General features: G+C 36.1%; 1 protein-coding gene across 2 annotated transcripts in view; it reads left to right on the top strand.

The window, feature by feature from the left end:
- UHRF2 (ubiquitin like with PHD and ring finger domains 2) overlaps positions 1-23,380 on the top strand; it is a 165,500-nt gene that overhangs the window by 81,979 nt on the left and 60,141 nt on the right. For both annotated transcript variants that reach the window (XM_027862631.1, XM_027862630.1), the window contains exon 4: positions 7,705-7,923. In XM_027862631.1, coding sequence (XP_027718432.1) covers positions 7,705-7,923 — 219 coding nt within the window. The remainder of the gene's footprint in view (positions 1-7,704; positions 7,924-23,380) is intronic.

The raw sequence follows: 23,380 nt of genomic DNA, 5'->3' as shown, positions 1-23,380 counted from the left end.
GACTATAGAGTCAAGAATAAAATGAGCAAAAATGGAGGTACTTGTTTGTAGTTGGCCTTCTCAGTTTAGCTTCAAAAGGCAGAGAGATAGAGGACAATAGCACATACGGCGGAGTCAGTTTTTTGAGGATGGAGAAATATGCATGTTTGTAGGCAATAAGGTATTAATTCTAATATCATTAATACTAGTATTATTTAATACTGATGGCAGAGAAAACAAGCAAAAAACTATACAAACAAGTTATGTGTAGGATAAATGATCAACAGAAGGAAAAGTAGTCAATATACAGTAAGTAGCTAGTAGACAGAGAATGAAGATAAGTAAAACAGTTGGGAATGATAGAGGAGGCAATTTGCTGAAACAGATGAGATGGAATGGGATTACTTGTGTATTTAGAAGGGATCTCCTTGGCAAGGAGGAGGGCCTCATTATGTGAGAAAACAGTGAAGAGGAAATAGTGGCAGAAGGCATCTGGATGATATTAGATAAGGAGGAGAGAAGAGAGATCTCTCAGCAAATAGTCTAGATATTTTTCAGTAAACAATGAGACAGAGTTCTCAATTGAGGGTATGGGGAGAGTGAGGAACCATGATAGGTTTGAGGAAAGATCTAAAGGTTTAGAAGAACCACTGTGGTGTGTGGGATAGTGAGTTAATAGAGAGACTTGTTCAAAGGTTGCTTGCTATGGTGAGGACCCAGTTAAGATCATATAGCATAAATTTGCAGTAAACCCAGTCAGGTTGGCTTCATGACTTTCTCCACTTTCATTCAACAGCACTTGAATTAATCACTCAGATAATTTAAACTGCTCTCTTCAGTGGTGCCCTGTCCTTTCCACACAGGACCTCATCCCCTCCCACCCCCAGTAGATAGCTCATAATTGCTAAATCCAATGACTTTTTCTTGGTCCCCATCTTAAACTCTGTAATTTTTAACATGCATCTTCTAGTATACTCTTTCCTCCCTTGGTTTCTATGGTAATGATCTTTCCCAGTTCTCCAGTTTCTTTTAATTGTTCCTTTGCTGGATCAATATCCAAGATCCACTCCTTAAATGTTTATATACCCCAGGGCTCTGTCATGAACCTTCTCTTTTCTCACTTTATACATTTTTGGCGGTATAATCAACTACCATAGCTAAATCTATATATATAATTCTTATTTCTGCCCTGAGCTCCAGTGTCCTGACTGCTGGACATATCTCCTAAGTTCAGTCAACATCAGAAACTCAACATGTCCAAAACAGAACTTATTACCTTGTGGGCAGCTAGGTGGTACAATGAATAGAACACTGGGCCTGCCTGGAGTCAGGAAGACCAGTCCTTAACAGTCATCCCTTCTTTGACCCCCTAATTCCCCATTTTTAAAATTGCCAAGTCTTGCTGATTATGCCTCAATAACATCTCATATGTATCCCTTTCTCTCCATTCACATGGCCACCACCTTAATTCGGTTCCTCATCACTTCTTACCTGAAATATTGGATGGCCTCTTTCTTGTTCTCCCAGTATTCAGTCTCTCCTCTCTCCAATCCATCTTCTCCACAGCTGCAAAATAATCCTCCTGAACCACACGGGTCTGACAAGGTCAATCCCATATTCAAGCTACAGTGACTCAGTTGTCTATAGAATAAAAAACAACCTCCATTTAGCATTTTAAGTCATTCATAATCTGACTCCAGCCACATTTCCAAATCTATCATTGTTCCCCTTCATACATTCTATGTTGTTCTAGCCAAACTGACCTATTACCAATTCCCCAAACATATTTTTTTATCTTCATGTTTTTTCTAGGTTGATCCTTGTGAACTCTAACCTCGCCTCTGCTCTTGGAAAAGCTTTCTTCAAGACTTAGGCCAGATGGCTCTCCTACAAAATGTTTCTCAATTCCTCTGAATTCATGTTACCATTTATACATTTGTTACTTATCTATATAGATGTTGAATCTCCCTAAATAGAACGGAAATTCTTTGAGGGCAGGAACTATTTCATGTTGTCTTTGTATCCAGCCCTTAACACAGTGCCTTGTTTATTTTAAGTACTTGATGCTGGTTGAATTGAACTGAACCTCATTTAACAAAGCAGAAACTTCAAAAACCTCCAAAACCAACCTCTTGATGAGGTATTGTAGGGCTTCAATGGTGGATACTTACTAATGTTAACCCCCAACCTTCCCACTTAGGGGGGAAAAAAAACCCTAAAGAACTCACATTTTCTTTTGCAAGGACTTTTTTTTTTTTATTTGAGGGTAAGAAATACTTGATAAGGTTTTTTGTCAGTTTAGTTTTTATTTTTAAGTGAAACCTGTTAACCAAGGCAAATGTACACTTAAATGTCTTTTTGTCAATAGAGTAAGATCTGTCTCTTGCTTGGTGGGGCCCCCTGTTGAAAGGCAAAACAGTGGAGTGAAAAAAATTTGGAATCTGGAGAGATCTGGATTAAAATCCTACATCCAAAACTTGATGACTGGATAAGTCATTTAACTTCTAAGTTTCATCTATGAAACTGGAATAATAATCCCTATAGTGATGATCGTAGAGAGCCATGAGGATAAAAATAATGTATGTAGAGTGCTTTGCAAACCTTATCACATGTTTAACTTTTTACATGTAACATGTATATGACTTTTTGTAAAGATTAGAAATGGGTTTTTAATCTTCCATTGTCTCCAAATGGTGTTGAGGAGAGTATTAGAAAAATTCACATGTGGACAGAATTAATATACTTCTGTATCATATCATAGGAATGCACAAATACTTTCTGTGGCAAAGGAAAACTGGAATCTTCAGACATGGGCAACTGATTGCTAAGAGAGGTCTCCATAGTGATGAGAGACCACATGAGAATTTTTATGTTCTAGTATTAATTTTTAAACTTAGAAACAAAGTCACTAGTTCACTTTAGCAACGAAAAGGTTTTTTGTACATTTTAGATTGTCTTGTGGAGTTTTAGTGTAAACAGAAAAAAATCTCTAAATTGACATGATTTCTTAGTATATTGATCTAGCTTAGATATTTTAAAATGGTATTATAAATTGTGGCTTATTGTCTATAAGTATAAAAATTCCTTTTTCATTTCATCTCCTTTTCTTACCAAAAGTGGTTGTGGAGAACATATGTAGTAAATAGTTTCAGTAGGCCCATTAACTCAAGGGGTGATTATTCCCCTTCTCCACCAATGAGTATCCATCATAACCCATACATATGCTCTTGTCCTGGAAGTTTCTTGTCCATTCAGTCCATTATGTAGTGGTAGGAGCATAGGCTCCTATTTTTAATATTTCATGGATACCTAGACAGCACTTACATAGTTCATCTGTTTGACCACATTCTCATTGTAAGAATAGCTCACCTTGTTCAGATATATAAGTCCTGGATCTCTTTTATGCTAGTCTGTGGTCATGTGATTGGTCGTATTTCCATTGCCCTTTGTGTAACTTGCAATTCTGACTCATCTGAAGTCATGACATTCCATGATTCTCATCCTCATGGTAAACATATCAGTAGGACAACATTGGTTTTTTAAAAATTGACTTATATCAGTGAAGCAGCATGGGAAAACTTAAAAAAAAAAAAAACAAAAAACAAAAACAAAACAAATATCTGGCCCCTGTCTTTTGAATTTTGAATCATGGAATCTGAGAAATCTATGGAGCATTCTTGGCTCTGTGCGGTGAGCACATCAACTGAAAGGAGCATCTGTAAGATATTTTTTGTCAATAGGGAATTCCTTTTTTTATTTGGACTTCATATAGCACACAAATGTGAGTATTAATATACCTCTCATCCCAGTGCATCAGATGCTCCACTCTTTCTATGGTTTTAGCACCCTCTTCCAATTTATTCTCACGCTAACAGGTTTATAGTCCCCAGAGACAGACTACCACCACAGGACTATATTCAAACTCTTTTATTGCTTTTTTGTGTACGTTTAATCATCATCCTTTCAGATATCATAGGATTTAGAGCTGGAAAGAGTCCCACTCTTGTTTTCATATGAGAACTGAGATTTAGAGTGCTAAAGGAATTTACACAAATATAGGTAGTAAATAGAAGAACTTGATGAGCTGCATTTTTTCCTGAAAAGTTATGAAGTAGGAAGTTACATCAAGTCAGCGGTTTCTCAATTTGCATGGATTGCCTATGCTCTGGGGCCATTTGGCAGAGGTATATTCAGGTAGATGTTGTCCTGACACTTCAATCAGTAACAATGGATTAAATAAAAAGTCAAGAGCTGGAGAACAATTGAGGAAGGGTGGACTCTTTCTGGTCAAACACATCTCTACAACTCGAAGTACTTTATACAGGGCTAGCTTTACAAGTAGGTAATTCCCTAACAATCTTAACTGGAGCAGCTAGGTGACACAATGGTTAGGGTACCAGGCCTGGGGTCAAGAAGATGAGTCTTCTTGACTCTAGACCATAGAGTGCATTGAAGGGGTATAGTACAAGAAGGCCAGAAAGGTTTTAACAAGCTTTCAATGCTATTTAAAGGCTTTGTAAATATAAGCTCCCAGAAGTAAAAGGGTTCTTGGAGCACCCTGGGAAAAAGAGGGAAACGGGGAGACCAGTTGGAAGGTTTTTGGAATAGTCCAAGTGAAAGCTGATGAGGGCCTGAGTTAGGGCTGTAGCTGTGTGAATGGAGACAAGGGAATGTGTGTGAGACATGTGAAGAAGGAAATGATCAAACATGATGATAGGCCATGTGGAGCTAGTAAGAGTGAGGAATTGAGAAAGATACTGATTTCTGGCCTGGGAGGGTGGTGATGCCCCCAACAGTAAGAGGGAGATTCTGAAATGGGAAGGGGGAGAGATAATTGTGTTTTGGACATGTTTACTTTGAGATATCCAGAAGGCAATTGGAGATCAGTGACTGGTTTGGCAAAGAGAGTAGGATTGTATATACAAATCTGAGAGTCATCTGAATAGTGATGATAATTGAACCCATGGGAGCTGAAGAGATAACAAAGTGAGGAGACTCCATAGTGAAAAGAGAAGGGGACCCAGGAGAGAGAATCAGGGAGATACCTACAGTTCAAAGGCATGATGACATGAATGAAGAACCAGAAAAGAAAACTGAGTATCAGATAAGAGGAGCATGAGGACAAAGCAGTGTCACAGAAACCTAGAGAAGAGATAATATCCAGAAGAAGCTAATTGACAATTGTTAAGTGCTGCAGAGAGGTCATGGAGGATCAGAATTGAGAAAAGACCATTAGATTTGAAAAGTTCTTCTTAGTGCCATCTTGTCAATTTCCATTGTGCCATGAGAGCCAAGTGGAGGAAGATAATGTGTAGGCTGAAATGCAAGAGGAGAAAGGTGAAACAGAGGTCCAAGTAACCAGACTGCTGATCACAGAGGCCACAGGAGCAAAGATGGAATGACCCTTGGTGACATTCTCAGGAAGGTAGAAACTTTCGGGAAGCATCACCCATCCTATGAAGGACTTTACTAGCTCTACTGTTGGATAAAGGACTTGTACTACCATTTGACACCTCCCTGACAAAAGGACATGCCATCATTTAATGCAAATTATGCCTCCATGCCTCTTGACTTTGTGCCATGGGACTTTTGTCATTCTGAACTGATTGTTTTCTTTATGGCTAGGTATGGCACACCTGTATAATCCTCATTACTTTCTTGTTGGGAGAAAAAAGATTTGGCAATTAAGAGACCTCTGGTAACTTTAGAGAGGTCAAATTCAGTTTGACATAAGATATATACAATGTAAATGGAAAGTAATATTAGAGGGAGCGGGGTGGCATAGAGGTGAGAAAGACCTCCTGCAGAAGGTGGAATTTGAACTGAGTCTCGAAAGGAAGCCAGTGAAGTTAGTAGGCGAGGTGAGGAAGGAAAGTATTCTGAGCATATGGTATAGCCAGTGCACATGCATGAAGTTGGGAGGTACCATCTCATTGTGAGAAATAAAAAAGCCATTGAGTACTACTGGAAGTAAAGTATATAAGAAGACTGAAGAGGTTGGAAGGAGACTGGTTATGAAGGAGTTTAAATATCAAGTAAAGGATTTGATATTTTATATTGAGGTAATAGGGAGCCATTAGAGTTGATATAATAGATGAGTGACCTAGTCGGACTTCTTTAGGAAGATCATTTTGGCACCCAAGAAGAAGATAAATGTTGGATAGGATGTGAGAAAAATGGGACGCTAATGCTCTGTAGGTGGAGGTGTGAGCTGATACCACCACTCTGGAGAGCAATTTGGAATTATGCCCAAAAGGCAACCAAACTTTCCCTTTGATCCAGCAATACCACTACTAGGTCTGTATCTCAGAGATCATAAAAAAGGGAAAAGGACTTACATGTGCAACAAATATTTATAGCAACCCTTTTTGTGACAAAATATTGGAAATTGCGGGGATGCCCATCAATTGGGGAATGGCTGAACAAGCTGTGGTATATGAATGGAGTGGAATACTGTTGTGCAATAAGAAATGATGAACAGAAAAAACCTGGGAAGATATGTATGAACTGGTGCCAGGTGAAATGAGCAGAACCAGGAAAACATTATACCACAGTATGAGCAACATTGTATGATCTACTGTGAATGACTTGGCTCTTTTCAGCAACACAATGATCTAAGACAAGTACAAAGGACTCATGAAGGAAGATGCTGTCCATATCCGGATAAAGAACTGGTGGACTCAGAATGTGGATCAAAGTATTTTTTCCCACTTTATTCTTTCTCATGGTTTTATTTCCTTTTGATCTGTTTTTTCTTCCACAAGTTGATGAATATAGAAATGTGTTCTACAATATAGCACATGTATAAACTATATCAAACTACTTACCATTTTCAGAAGGAGAGGAGAAGAAAGGAGGGAGAAAAATTGGAACTCAAAATCTTGTAAAAATGAATACTAAAAATTTTATTGATATGTAATTGGAGAAAAATACTACTTAAATTTTAAAAAATAAGAAATGATAGTCATACTACCCAAAAAAAAAAGTCAATGAGGACCTGTACTAGGGTAGTATCTGTATGAGTAGAAAGAATTTTAGAGATGCTGTGAAGGTAAAAATGACAAGATCTGACAACAGATTGGATATGTGGGTTGAGTGCAAGAGGCATGAATAAACTATGCTACGTAGTCATCATCTGGCTTGTGCTAGGTTGCCAACCCTTATTTGTATGAATGAAAGAACAAATAAAGTATTTATTAAGTACTTACTATGTGCAAAATACTGTTCTAAGAGCTACTGGTAAAATAGAAAAAAGTCTTTTCCCAAAAAAGCTCACATTCTAATCTGGGGAAGACAGCATGTGGAAGGTTTAGACTGCAAATCGGGTGAAAAGGTCTTATTGTACTTGGAGCTCAGTTGCACAGCATATGGTAAAGCTTCTTCTTAAATTTTATTTCCACTGATAAAAGCCTAGCAATTAGTTATGCTAAAACCATTTGATAGTGCCTCAGGTTTAAGTGACAGGTCTCTGCAGGGAATGTTTCCCATGATGATGGCTGTGTTAGCTGGGCTGGAAACATTGTTATTCCAAAGGCTTTTGAATTCAAAGTCCTGGGCAGTCTCCATTAGGCTCTCAGGTGATGCAGAGATTACCTAATTTTAATGTTCCAATTAGAAACTATAATTTTCTGCCTAAGTAATTGTGTTATGGGTTGTGTTTTGTTTCAAAATGTCTTGTATGGAGATAGTTATAGATATACTTAACACAATTTTCTTGTGTCCTAGTTATCCAGAAAATGGTATTGTAGCATTGCCTTCCCAAAATATTCGACCACGAGCAAGAAAAATTTTGAAGTGGAGTGAACTAAATGTAGGGGATATAGTGATGGTGAACTACAATGTAGAAATTCCTGAAGAAAGAGGATTCTGGTTTGATGCAGAGATTACCATGCTGAAGGAAATCTCGAGGACTAACAAAGAAGTTCATGCAAAAATCATGCTAAGGTAAGATTTACTTTGCATTGTACCTACAGAATCAATCCAGGCATATATGTTTTAAGTGCTAAACTCTCAAAATAGCACCCTGACATTTTGACCAAATGTCATCTTATTGGAATTTCAGTTGGAATTATCATCAATTGGAATTTCTTGTTCATGAGGGTAGTCAGTCTTTTTTCAAAAAATTTTTAACTTACGGATTTTCACTGTCAACTAATTCTTAAACCTAAATTAAGAATTGTGTTTGTGTTAAGAATGATGACTTAAGCTTTTTTTTTTTTTTTTTTTTTGCCAGAAATGAAATTAGGACTTTGTGTTTTGATGTGGTAAAGGAATGGTGATTGCCAGCAGCATTGACATTTGAGTTACCAAGGTTTTATTTGATATGTTCAGAGAAAATATCTGGTAGTTAATTTTGTGAGAATAGAACAAAAGAGATTTCTCCACTTAGCTCTTTTTTTTCCAGCTTCACAGGACTAAGCCATTGTTTTGTAGGTTGCCTTAACCAAAAAAAAAAAAAAATTTATTGCCTAGTTCAGCCTACTGTTGTTGAGCTTCTCCATACTTGGCTGGCCTTGTTCTTACGCACTTTCCGTTGCCAGGAAAATATTTGAAGTGTTTCTGGCCTGATACACTATGTCAGGTCTGATGTTATATTGGCCTAGCCTACAAGAATCTCTCACTTCTGCAGAGACAGTAAAAGAATGACAGGAAAGGGGGCACAGAGGAGGAAGAATTGTATGGTTTTGTCAGCATCTAAAAACATCAGTTTTACTGCTGGCACTCTGAATGTGTAATCGTTTTCCAGTGACTAATGAGTCATATTCAAGGAAATGAACTGTATTAACATTGTCATTTTCACTGTAACCAAAAGCGTAACATATAGGATGTTTGCCACTAAATGGAAGAATGTTTTCCTTTAAGCAACACATAATTAGGAAGTGGAGGAGTTATTTTTTTCTTATTCCTAAAAGCAATAAGAAACATAATTTCATATCCCAGTATTCATGATGAGTATAAGTAAAAATAATACCATAAAGAAATGCATTTTGTGTCTGCATCTATTGCAGAGGATGAGAAGATAAATTCTATAAAGAATTTGATAAGATTCTCTAAACTAAATTAATCTTTACAGAAATGGTTTAGGGGAGAATGGCAAAAATAATTTTTTTTTTTGTAAATATAGTTCAGGATAAAGAAATGAAAAAGTTAAAGGCTTTTAGACTACATAGAATCCTGACATTATATATTATTATTTCAAGAAAAGAGCTGGAATTTTCCAGACAGTACAAGCACAGAATGTCACAAAAGTAAAAAACAAAAACAAAAAGAACCAAATTGACCATATCTTAACAAATAGGAAGAGAGGCAGCTATGGTAATGAAACCTAGATTCATTTGTCTCTGATGTGTAATGATTCCGTAATCTTGAGGAACTCATTTAACTTTTGGTACTCTAGGCAACTCCATAGGACCACAAGTTACAAGGAGAATATGCCAACATGCATTGGTAAAAGAAGTTTCCACACTCCTGACTTGAAGTTCTCTGTGCCTGTGAAATCACAGGTCCACTCTCAGTCCCTATCCCTAACAAACAGGAAATTACTGATTACTAATGTGGGAGTCATTTCTGAATCAGATGTCTTAAGTAATCAGACCATTGATGTGCTGGAAAAATACCATATTTAGAAGATAAAAATGACAATGCCATAGCTTAAATTAAAACAGTACCTTACCTATTTAAAACAGTCTTACCTATTTAAATAAATTGACTCAGAAAAAAATGGGAAATGAATATACAGACGTTAGCATGGACTGTTACCATTTCACGGTCTCTCATATATAATAAATACAAAATAAGTGTACCCTTGTTATTTTATGCTAAATGGTAAGCACTTAAGACCATTTTCCTGTCATCCTAGTTCTAATTTGTCTTCTGAATCACTCGTTTGTTGTCTGTCACCAACATTAAAAATCTCTGTGTATGATTTGGGCAGATTACTGTCACTAATGTTTTGACCTTTTAAATGTTCATTAGCACTTCCTACATTAACACCTAAGTCTATAATTAACTTATCTTATGGCATGGAACTATAGGAACCCAAAGAATTACATTATTGGCATTTTAGGACACATAAAAACAGAAAATGTGTTAACCTGGCCTACAGCTATGCTTATGTGGACACAACTGGTATTTTGTATGGATCATCTTGTGCAGAAACAACTGAAGTTACCTGCCTAGGCTTCTTTTTTTTTTTTTCCCTAACATTTTGGTCATGTAAATGAAATAACAACTTAACCTCCCTTATCCACATTGCATTTTCTTCTGTTGTCTTCATACATGGAAAGCAACACATTCCTCAACAAACCTCCTCCCTAGTTTCTTCTGTCATTTTTGTTTCTCCTTTACTCTAAATTTGCATTATACCTGCCCTTTTTTTTTGTAGTTTTTCATTTTTACTCTCCATATCCTCTATTATTCTTTTGAATAATAAAACGATGAAAGACTAGGCCCACTTCTTGGTGTACATAAGTTTACGTTTGACTGAGATACTAATATCTAAACACTAGATTGAAATACTAATTGATTTCTGCTTTGATCATTATGGGTAATGGTCTTTAAACTGGAAAAGGTAGAATAAAAATTTTAAACATAGAATTGGAACTGAAGGTAGGGTTTTCCCCCTTATTTTAAAAGCCCAGGAGAAATTGAATCTAAAAGCAACTGTTATTTCTGCATTGAGTTTCAGTTTAGTATACATGGAATGCATTTGCCCATAGATACATTTGGTAGTTATGTTGACAAGCTAGCCCAACAAAGCTTTTTAAGGGTTACATGTTATGGTTGAGAGAACAAGCTTGGCTTACTGGATAGGACCAACCTTGGAATGAGAGAAGTATGGGTTTCGGTTTTGTCCTCTGATACCTGCTGACTGTCTAACAGTGTGTAGGTCAGTCTATCAACAAATCAGTCATCAATCAGCAAGCACTCAATAAGTGCTTGTTGGGTATCAGGCATTGGGAATCCAAAAATGAAATTGTCCCTGCTCTAGAGGGGCCTAAAGAGAGAAAAAATACAGGTTATTTTTGGTCCAGAATACATGATCAGAACTGTGCTTAAAAGAATCAGTTTGGCAAGAGACTTGAGGCAGAGATTCTAATTGGGAGCCCCTTGTGATAGTCCAGGCAAGAGATGATGAGGAACCAAACTGAGATAGTAGCTGTGTGAATAATAAAATGAGGCAAAAGCAAAGGAAGAATCAAAGATAATGCCAATGTTACAAACCTAGGAAACTAAAAGAATGGTGGTGCCCTCAGCAGAAATAAAAAGGTTCAGTGGAAGGGTTGATTTGAGAAGAAATACTGCGAATTCTATTTTGGATGAGCTAAGCCTCAGGTATATACTATATAACTAGAACATCCAAATCAAAAAACCCAAAAGGCAATGTTGCAGGCCCAGAGTTCAAAAGATGGACAGGATACATATGGAATGGAAAGCCATTTGTATAGGGATGATACTTAATTCCCACTGAGGTCACCAAGAAAAAGAATATAAAAAGAAGGGAAAAGAGGTCTCAGGACAGAGCCTTGAATTATGATGTGGTTAGTAGATAGTGTGATATAGATAAGATAATAATTCAGGCCCAGGAGCAGTCAGGTAGGGAGAAGCTGAGAAGAATGAGAACTCTGAAAAGACTGTCAGAGTTGGCAATTAAGAGATTATTGGTAACTTTGGAAAGAGCAATTTCAGTTGAGGGCTGAGGTCACAACTAGATTAAAAAGGCTTGAGAAGTGAATGAAGAGAGGAGGAGGAGGCGGCAATGTGTATAGGTAACTTTTTCTAGGATTTTGGCTAGAAAAAGGAAGGTTTTTTAGATTGGCAAGGCCTAGTAAAGGTTTTTTAAGGATAGGGGAGATGGCTATATAGAAAGGCAACAGAAGAAACCAATAGATTAAAGACTGGTAAGTTTTATATAGAATAATGATGATAATGATATAATAGCTAACAGTTGTACAGCATCTCTTATGCCCAGCACCATGTAAGTGCTTTACAGATGTCAAGGTGCTATCATCATCCCAATTTTACAAATAAGGAAAGTGAGGCAAACAGTTTAAGTGACTTGCCCAGGGTTACACAGCTAGTAAGCATCTACAGATCAGGTTTGAATCTTTCTGATTCCAGGCCTAGCACTGTATCTATCTACTGTACCACCTAGACACATGAGTTGTAAATCTTTATCTGTGCAAGGAGTTTATGTTTGGGGAATTATTTTCCACACTGGTGCAATAAGTCCAAAGTAGGAGGAAGAAGAAAGAAAATTATCTACATCACAATGTTAATAGTACTATAGAATCTTACCACTCTGTATAACTTTTCTATAGAAAAGTGAGTTTCACACAAATGTCTCATAAATGAACCATGAACATAATCCATCTTGAGGGCGAATTTCCTATACCTGATACTCTTGCCTCATACCTTCTTGCACTTTTATTGGCTCATCCATGTACCTTGTGCAAAGTCTGAGAAATTCTATTTTGTTTTTATTAGCCAGTTAGATTGGTTTGATCTTACTTAATTGATCCCAAAGACCTGGTATCTCACTGGTCCCCAACTGCTTTTACACTGTGGCACAGTTAGAGTTAAGTTTTTTGGGTCTTGTCCCCTCATTCCTTTTCAGGCTGTCAGTGGTCCGGACTATTCCATTGTCTTGCCTTACTGGTGATGGGACAGTCTCTTATTAGTGCCATGTCAGCTCTTTGTTTAAAAACTCTGTGGAAGTTTAAGCCTAAATAGCTTTGAGGCCTTTAATTGGAGTTTGCATCCCATGACATGTTTGAGCCACCTCACAGTGTGCCGACCACTGTACTAAGGGCAGTGGAGGCAGCACATTTATGGTACCATCTGTTCTCCAGTGGCTACCTTCACTTTGTGGCAGTGTCACTCTTCTAAACAGTTCTGTCCCCTTTTTTTGCTGTATTGTCTTTACCTACAACTTTATAACCAGTGTTGTCACTGATACTTAATCTAATGCTTCTGATGAAACCTTAAACTTGGAATAAGGTGATTTAATTGAATTCTTTACACAAATAGAAAATCTTCTTTGTTTTAATAGTTGTTAAAAGTGGTCGTAAAAGGAATGTATTGGTCCCCTGGCCCATTCTAGTAAGTATAATACTGTGGAGGGAATTGGATCTTTGATATCTTAAAGGGCATGGTAGTTGTGATTATATTATATAGATTTTTAGATATAGGACATTAGATTCAATATAATACCAGGACATGCCCTAAAAATTTTTTTTTAATCTAAATCCTTTGCCAGCTTGTTTTCTACTGGAAAGAACACTAGATTACAGTCAGGACACCTGGCTTGGAAACTCTTTGTTTACTACCTGTGTGACCTTGGTCAAGTTGTTTAACTGCCTTGGACCTTGGCTTTTCCATCTGACAAATTAAGAATTTGAATTAGACTGCTGCGTTTCCCTCTGGTTCTAGATCCTCTGATCTTTTTTAAAAAGAGGAAGAAATAGGGGGTTCTATTAAGAGTTTTTGTTAGTTGGATTCCAGTTAATTAAGGATTAGTGAATTACCTTTGCCCTAATTAGGAAGGAAATTTTGAATACTAAACATATTTAAAAAAAAAAATAAGTAGTGCTGATTGTCATTCATTTTGTAAGCTGAGTAAGCAATGGAAAGACTTCATGTACGGACAAGGCAAAATTGGTTTAGGTTCAAAGCATCATAAACAAGCAGTTGAGTTTTAACATATGTTAATAATTATATGTATTTCATAAGAGACACCATGATTTGGCGACTAGTCCTAAGAAAAGAAAGTTAGCAATAGAACTTAGAAATTTTTGAGTTATAACTAGGGTCTAAACCTCTGTCTCTATTATGTGCAATTTGCATAAAGGGAGGGGGTGGGACTTTCATTTTTATTCCAGCCTTGGATACCTCCAAGTTGTTGTCTCTGTGAAAAATTAACTGTATCGCACCAGGTTGCACAATTCCAGTAAACAAAATATTACAGTTACTATGTGAGATGTTGTACCCTTGGTACCTGTGGTGAAATTTCATGAAATGGATTCATGCCTTTTTTCATTAGGATAAGAATCTTGGTGTTAATTATTAGGAAAACCACTATATATATCTATATCTATATCTAGATATAGATATATAGATATAGATATATAAAATTCAGGCAATTTTTAAAAATCTTTTATAAACTTACCTATTTCATCTTATTAATTTATTTTGATTTGTCAGCATTTACTTCCATAAGCTTTTGAGTTTTAAATTTTTCTCCTCCTCCCCACCCCGAGACGGCATGCAATCTGATATAGGCTATACATATACATTCCTATTAAACATATTTTCACATTAGTGATGTTGTAAGGAAGAATTAGAACCAATAGGAGGAACCACAAGAAAGAGAAAACAAAACAAAACAGAAGGAAAAAATAGCAAATAGTATGCTTCAATCTGCTTTCAAACTCCATAGTTTGTTCTTTGAATGTAGATAGCATTTTCCATCATGAGAACTTTGGAGATGTCTTAGATCCTTGCATTGCTAAGAAGGGCTAAGTCTGTCAATGTTAGTCATCGCACAGCGTGACTGTTAATATGTACAATGTTCTCTGGGTTCTGCTCACTTCACTCGGCATCAGTTTGTATAAGTCTTTCCAGGTTTTTCTGAAATCCACCTGCTCATCATTTCTTATAGCACAATAGTATTCCATTACATTCATATACCTATTTCATTTTTTGGAGAAGAAATTAATTACTTCTAACAAGCTTATTTAAAACTTGGTTCCTTTCCCTAAAATTTATCTTAGTTTTGCAGTCATGAAATTTAAATTTAGTGAACTCAGTGTTCCATGTGTTGAAAAACTGAACCAAGGAGTAGAATCATAGGACAAAAAATTAATTTCTCAAATTCCACAGAACATATAATCTACCCTTTTTTGTTAGCTCTCTCCCCTCCACCAGTCATTAACTAATGGCTAATGGTAGAGTCCACTAATACTTATAACATAGACTTTATGATTTACCTTATACAAAAAAAGGTATAGTCTGAAAACTTAGTGAATCATAAAAGTAAGAATAAATAGTACTATATCATTATAACTAACATAACTAATATTACAGTGTACAATTATCCCTTCCACTTCACAGGGGCTAGGGGCTTGGTGCCCCCATGATCTGGAAAATCGGTAAAATTTTTTGGCCCTCCTTTCGTACCAGAGAAGAAGTTTGAATTATTGTGGTATTAAAAGATAAAATGTGTTGATATACAATACCATATATATTTTGTGCATTTCTGAGTTTCTAAACTTTTTTTGTTTGCTGACCTTTGTGTGTCATCTGTGCCTTCCATAAAACTCCCCCCAAAAATTCCCTTTTAATTTTTTATGCTGATCTTCGATGGGGAAAGTAGCAGTATGGAAGGGATAACTGTACTAGTTGCAATGTAACTAATACTTACATCTTCCTTAATATGTTTACCATTTGTAAAGGATATAAGCAAAACTTGTCAAAGCTTGAAGACTAAATTAGGTCATAGTTGGAAAAGTAATGTAACGTACTTTAAAACTACTTAAGGATCAGGATAAAGAAACTAAATTTTGAAAGATAACAATTAAATATTTCCCAATTTTTGAATTGTCATTTTATTCTAGAAAGTCACAGACAATAATCCTTTTAATTGTTATATCCTCTATTTAATCCTAGTGGAGCACAAACCCTTATAAACAATTTGCTGGGGAGCTAATTTCTAAATTAATTAAGTGGTACTGCTAACAAGAATATATAAAAAGGTGCATCAGTTTTGAAATTAACTAACTAATGTTTTACATGTATTATAAATATCTCTCTTCAGAAAGGGCTTTTATCCATTTTTGAGACATTTGTAAGTGAAAACTTCTATGATTCTACCCTTTAGTACCCTTAACATTGGAAATGTGCTTTCTGTGAGTGCCATTTCTTGCTCCAAGAAAGTATTTTGACACTGCATTGAACAGGAGATGCTCTATTTCCATGTATGAGTTTGCCCCTTTTATTGAAAAGTTGCTCATAAGCATGTTTTATTGATTTCAACCCTAGATCTTTAATACTTGGCTTGAAATTGTCTCAGACTTCACTGATTTGCTCTAAAAATATGATGTGTTTTTGTGTTCTTTTTGGTAACTTTGCTGTACCAGGAACAATTAATGGTTCTCTTTCTCCAAGTTATTTGAATCCGTTTTGTACTACCAGCATGATCTTGGGATATTACTTCTCACTGGGCCTTAGTTTCTCTGCTCTGAAAAATAGAGTTGGTCTAGTTGACATGACCCTTTCTACTTTGAAATTCTTTTATTGATAACTTGCATCGCCACTGATTATCCCCTAAAATACAAGGAGGCAGTTATCTGTATTATTGTTAACTGTCAATCTCTTGTTTTTCCCATGGTTCCCTGTGGTTGTGATTGTTTATGCAGCCCATTTGACAGAAGCTTAATACCTTTGAGAGGCCATAGAATCCTGGTTTCATGGCAATATAATCAGAAGAGAATTCTGAGAAGTTGTAATTAAATCCCTTCATTTTATAGATAAGGAAACTGAGGCAGGCCTAAGGAGGTTAGGTAACTTTCTCTAAATCACACCAATAAGTAACAGGTGGAATTGAATGCAATTCCTCTAGCTCCAGAGTCAGTACTCTTTCTACCTACTGAGTTAAACTACACCATCTCAAAATTGGACCTTATGTAAAAGGGGAGCTAGGTGGTGCAGTGGATAGAGCACTGACCCTGAAGTCAGGAGGACCTGAGTTCAAATCTGGCCTCAGACCAAACACTTGACACTTACTAGCTGTGTGACCCTGGGCAAGTCACTTAACCCCAATTGCCTTAAAAAAAAAAAAATTGGACCGTATGTTAGTCTTGATGATAACCTGACAGCAGTATACATAGAAGATAAGCTTGTTGCTTATTGAACCTAGTTCTCTCTGTACCTATCATATTTTTAATTTAAAAACTTTTATCAATGCCTTTTTTTATAACACCTTCATTTACAGATATATCTCTCTTCCCTTTCCTATTCAGAAAACCATCCCATGAAATAAATTTTTTTAAAGATAAGAAAAAAGCAATTTTGCATACCTACCCAATATATCATCCTAGTCTGATATTAACTACAGTATTCCATACCTTCCATAAGAAGGGAGAGATATTAAGTCTTACTTTTAAAGGCTACTCTCTGAATGCAAACTTACAAATAAAAATTTTCCAGAGATCACTCAACTTTGTTCCTATGTTGTTTACCACAATAAAAGACCCTCTCCTCCTTCCCCATGATTTCGGTGTACTTCATGAACCTTAAACTTCACTAGAAAAAAATACTAGGGATAGCAGCTATGTTATTAACATCATGCAGTTAATGTTAGGTGGCAGGCATAATCTTATTTTTCTGTCAGAGGACAGAGATAACTGTTCAGTGATAACTACAAAATGGCCATTGTGATTTTCAGTTGACAATGTTTTTTTAACAAAACTCTTTGTTTAACCCACTCACTTTTTTTTTTTAACCAAACAAGCAGTTCGCCCGTTATTTCTTTGCCTTCCGTCCTGTGTTGGAAGTGCTACAAAAACTTCAATGAAGAAGAGAAAAAACTTGGTTGATTTCTAAGTGATTCTGTTAAATCTTGTTCTTGGGGATAGGGTCATTGTAAAGTATAGCAATACAATACTATGGCTTGCTCTGTAGTTTTGAACAAATTCAATTAATTTGTTTCTTTGGAATGATAAGACTGTAAAAAGATTGACTTTTGGTGTTATTTCAAATGCTAACCAAGTAAGAAGAAAAGGAGGGAGATGCTTAGTTACAACATGTGGCTTTGGGGAAGTGTATGTATGTGTTATAGAATTAGTGCATCTAACAGAGTCAGACTAGACACAAGACTTGACTTTGAGATCCTGTGCACTTGCATGTCCCTTTATTGGCTATTTATTAGGTGATGTTAGGCAAATTACTTATGTTCCCATGACAATATCAGTTTACTTATCTATAAAATGAGCCTTAAGGACTAACGTCCTTCCCAGCTCTGACATTCACTGAATTGGCAAGTAATATCCTTGGAAGATCTTTGCTTCCTACCCATGTAACATTTTCATGTGTTTTTCTTTTTTCAGCCCAGTAAACAATCATATCCCATTTTTCACTGTTCTTATTTAAACCAACTAGTCTCTTTCCCCTTGGCTTGGTATTAAAAAAAAAAAAAATACTATGTCACAAAAATAAACATGGCATTTTTCTTGAAATCGGGAGATTTTTTTTTTCCCCCTAATAAGTTCTGTAAAATTACTTCATGTAGAACTTCATACTTCTAACATTCACTTTTTTATTTGGAAATGCCTTGGTTATTGACACCTCCACATTTTGTTTTTTATCACATACCCTTTCTTACCATTGATTGTTGGTTTGTAGTTACTCTATTTTTGATTGCTTCATAGAATAATATTACTTGTTTCATTGGCTTTTTGCCAAGAGAATCAGAACAACTGTTAATGAATGTATCTGCAGTTGTTATACTTTTTATTGTCTTCTACTCTAAAATAAAAATATATCAGATATGTTAGTGAACATTGTTCAGTCTTGTTTTCACAAACTCCATATATTGCTTTCATCCCTATATACTTTGTTATTTTTATCAGTTTGTCACTAGTAAATAATTTTTCAAGACTTATTTGAAAGGAAATTGACTTTGTTCCTAAACAATATCAGTAAAACTTCACCATTAGACATCTTTCTAATGCAACTTGGTTGACCCTATCTTTTCCCAGTAGGGTTTATACCACAGTAACTAGTTACTGTCATGCCAAATTTTTATAATACAGCAAAATAATTTTTCCCTAAAAGAATTACTTCAGATCATTAATACATAATCATCAAAGTTGATATGGTCCTCCAAAAATGCAGTTTGAAGTGGTTATTAATTCTCACTTTGGGATCTTATCTGTGAATGCGTGTTTCACTTTTAGCAGAGAGTATAAGCAAATCATGGATGTGTAAATGTCAATTCAGACCTGTCTCTTCTAATAATTGCATTGTTAATATTATAGTGTATGTTCAAGAGATTTTCTAAAACTCTTCTTCCTATACTTCTTGAAAGATACAACTTAACAATTTTAAAGCTTAAGACATGTTATGTAATTTTTAAAAAAAATTTTTAGTTTGGTAAACTCTTACAAAAATCATCAAATATAAAACCAAAATATAAAATGAGGGACAAAATTATTCATTCTTACACCATCTTTGACAAGACTGATCCAAAAGGTTAATAATCAAATAAGCAGTCAGTGTGCCAGCTACTGTGGTAAGTGCTGAAGAGATATAAATATTTTAAAATGAAACAATATCTCCTATATTTCTATTGTGTCCACGACCTATTTGAAATTGTAGCTGTTTCCCTTTCTTTATTTTTGATGTAGTTGTTGTGCATACAGTTCTACTGATTTCCATCTGTATCATCTCATAAATCTTTTCAATAAATTTTCTAATTTATCTTTATTTTTACTCCATCAGCCATTTAATTATACTGTAATTTATTCAGACGTTCTCCAATTTTTGGACATATGTGTTGTTTTCCACTTTTGGTTGTTACAAATAGAGCAGCTATGAATATTTTTGTACAGATAGTTTCTTTTTTCCTTTTTATGATGTTTTTAGGATAGAATCCTCGCAATGGAATCGCTGGGTCAAAAGATATGATCAGGTTTGTGACTTATTACATATTGCTATATTGCTATCAAACATTTGCCACTGTGAAGTCTTACCAACCATATATTAAAGTTCCTTTTTCCTTATAGCCTTAACATTGGAATTTACCATTTGTTAACATTTTTGCCATTCTAATGGGTACAAAGCTGTGTTTCATTTACATTCCTTTCATTAAGGACTTGGAGTGTCATTTCATGTTGGTTTAAGATATTTTCTTCATAAATTTTCTGTTCATATCTTATAACAGTTGCATATAAGTAGATTCTGTATAGGTTCTGGACTTAAGATCTCTTTACAAAAAAATTTTTTTTAACATTAAGGATATTTTGGCACCCTTGGAGCCTAACATAGCATTAACTTTTTCAGCTGCCATATGACACTGTTGATTCATACTGAATTTATATTCCACTAAAATCTTCAGGCCTTTTGTACATGAATTATCTTCTAAACAGACTTCTGCGTCTTGTAGTTCATGTTGTACTTTTCAAATGCGTTGTTTAAATCCAAAATAAGACTTTACATTTATCTTTATTAAACTTTATCTTATTACATTTAGCTCAATGTTCTAGCCTGTCAAGAGCTCTTGGAATCTGGAAATCCCAACAGATATCCTTTGTTAGGTATTTGTAATAGGGTTGTATGATATATACAGATTTGACTAGTATGCCTTAGTATCAAAGTCACTGATAAAAATGTTAAATAATACAGAGTTAAACCAAAGTCATTGGAATCTGGAGAACTCCTTCAAAGTTGAAATCAGATCATTAATAATTACTCTTTGGGTCCAGTCATTCAGCCAGTTCTGAATTTACCTCATTATACTATTACCTAGACTACATCTTTTCATCTTTTCCATAAGGATAACATGAATCATGTAATGTTCTCTCTTTCCCTTCCCATGATCCCCTCCTTTAACTTTTTCAGCTTTCCTTTTCCCTCTCTACACTCTCCATTCATCACAGTGATAATGATGGTTATGTCCTGAAGGAGTTCCAACTTTGTCACTTTTGCTGTCAGGGCTAAGAAGACTTCTATGAGAGACGAGCACCACATTAACACTGGCCCCACTGACCACGTAGATCATGTCAAGTGTACTTTCACAGCAGCCATCACCAAGATTCTGGCAAAGGGAGGTGGGGCCAAGTTTAATAAGTATGAAGATAATCAACAATGGCCCAGTGCAGCCCATGTGGAATATAGTACAACCACCTGACATATTCATGCTCATTGTCCTGGCCATGCTGCCTATGTCAAGAACATGAACATAGGGACACCCCCTGAATCCTAATGGTGGCCAATGATGGCCTCATCCTTAGAGGCTGGAACACCTGATCATTGCTGAGCAGAACATAACAATGTTTGCAAGCTAGGCAGATGCTATCCAGGACGATGAGGTGGTAAAGCTAGTAGAGCTAAAAATATGCTAACTGTTCACTGAACTTAGCTATGATGGGAATAAAAGAAGCTTACTATCAGTATTGATTCTGCCTTCTGTGCCTTTGAGGAGCAGCAGCCAGAGTTGGAGGTGAATACTATAAGCTACTGGATGCTGTGGATACTCACGTTCCTTTGCCCACTCAGGATCTGGAGAAGCCCTTCCTGCCACCTGTGGAGTCTTCATCCTAGGCTGTGGCATAGTAGTAATCTAGGACTGAGGAAAAACGAGATAAATGTGAATTCCTGGGCCACAGAAAGAAGATGCACATTGTGCTAACAGACATTGAAAGGTTTCACCAGAACTTAGATTGGAGGTGACCTCGGTAAATTAATTTGAGCACTCTAGAGGGAAGACATTTTGGGGTATGACAATGGTCAAACTAGGCTCCATTCATCCCCATCAAAAGGTGGAGATCAGATTTACATCTTCGGCAAGGAGGGTGGTAGCTGTGATGAGCCATTTATGTCATGCTTCATTCTAGTCCTGTTCTCTCACATGAGATATGGTCTGTCAAATCTATCTTCATTGAAGAAGACAACCATGTCTAGGGAAGAGTTGAAGCTAAACTTATTCTTAAGACAACTGATGGTCTTGGAGAAAGGTCATCATTGTTATTGGCCTGTCAATAATATCAGCTATACCAGTAGAGGACAAAAACATTAAGAGGAGCTGAGCTCAGCTGTAACCATCTTTTCCTCCTGGTTTGAGTCCAGAAATTAAAGTTTAGAAAGTAAAAATAACCCTAAAGATTTTCCCATTGTCTCTGCAGTTTAGTTATATCCTGATGGTGTATCCTGGGACTAAGGAACTTGCAGATTATATGGGAAAATAAAGTATTGTGTGAACAACTTTGTCAGATCTATGGAAATGGTATCTGTAGAACTCACTTGTCAATAACCTGTCTAGTAACCTTGTTGAAAAGAAAATCAAATTAATTTGACATTTGTTCTTAACAAAGTCATGCTGATTATGTGAATGCTGCTTCATCTTACGAATCTTCAGTGACCATCTCTTAATGATCTATTGTTTTGCCAAGAATCAATGTCAAGCTCACTGATTTATAGTTTGTAGACTACATTTTGTTCCCTTTTCAGAAAATTAGGAATCATTTGTCTTTATCTGTCTCAGATCTTTCATAGATTGCTGATGGTGTCTCAGCGATCACATCAGTTCTTTCAGTAATCCAGAATGTAGTTCATCTGTGTGTAGTGACTTGAGCTCATTAAGGGCACGTTGTTTTCCTATTTAACTTAAGTATCAGTTCCTCATTAGCCATTTGCTTTCTGACCATTCTAGTCCCCAGAATCATTCTCCTTGGTAGAGAAGATGGGGGGAAAAAGTAAGAGTTGAGCCAAGTCTACTGTCTTTATCTGTTGTCATTGTCAAGCAATAGTTCTGTTTTATTTTTACCCCTATCCTATACAACTTGTCAGCTGCCCTGTCACTGTCTCCCTTTCCCCACCAGGAGACGATGCTCACCTCCTTGAGTTAATCTGTTAGCTGATAGAGCACTGCTTCATTCCTTACTGGTGAGTGAGTGAATGCAAACTCAACTTCCTTACTTGTGTCTACCTGGTCCCAGACTATGCTTCTCATCTGTTCAACATCAGACATTTTGCTATTCTCTCTGCCCCTCCCATTCTTTAACTCTTGCTCTAGAAATAGTAATCAAATCAATGTAGTAATTGCTTTTTGTTCCCCTTACCTTTCTTGTGGTTTTCCAAAATCATCACTCGGGGGGCAGCTAGGTGGTGCGGTGGATAGAGCACCTGCCCTTGATTCAGGAGGACCTGAGTTCAAATCTGGCCTCAGACACGTGTAACTCTAACTAGCTGTGTGACCCTGGGCAAGTTACTTAAGCCCATTGCCTAGCCAAAAAAAAAAACCAAACAAAATCATCACTCTGTTTCTTGGCCACTGTTCCTTTGCATGTGTTGTCTTTCCCTATTAAATAGACTATAAGTTTCTTGAGAGCGGGAACTGTCTAACTTTTATTTTTTTCTGCCAAGTCTCTAGCACAAGGTAAGTGCTTAATAAGTGTTTTACATTCATTCAAAATAGATTTTAAAACTTCTGTCCTCATCTTCGATCCTTTGCCTCATCTCATCCTGAGTCCTTATACTCCTGTTACTCTTTTTTATAAGACCATTCAATGCTTCATTCTTCTACTGTTCTGATCTTCCAGTTTAGAGACATATCTTTAAAAAATCCAAATTACTTGATGACTTTTCAGTGCATCCACATTGGTCTCATTAAACAAGTCCTACTTTC

The sequence above is a fragment of the Vombatus ursinus genome, unplaced genomic scaffold (genome assembly GCF_900497805.2).
Source record: "Vombatus ursinus unplaced genomic scaffold, bare-nosed wombat genome assembly UNPS02014770.1, whole genome shotgun sequence".
NCBI classification, from domain to species: domain Eukaryota; kingdom Metazoa; phylum Chordata; class Mammalia; order Diprotodontia; family Vombatidae; genus Vombatus; species Vombatus ursinus.
This window is presented reverse-complemented; position numbering and strand designations above follow the sequence as displayed.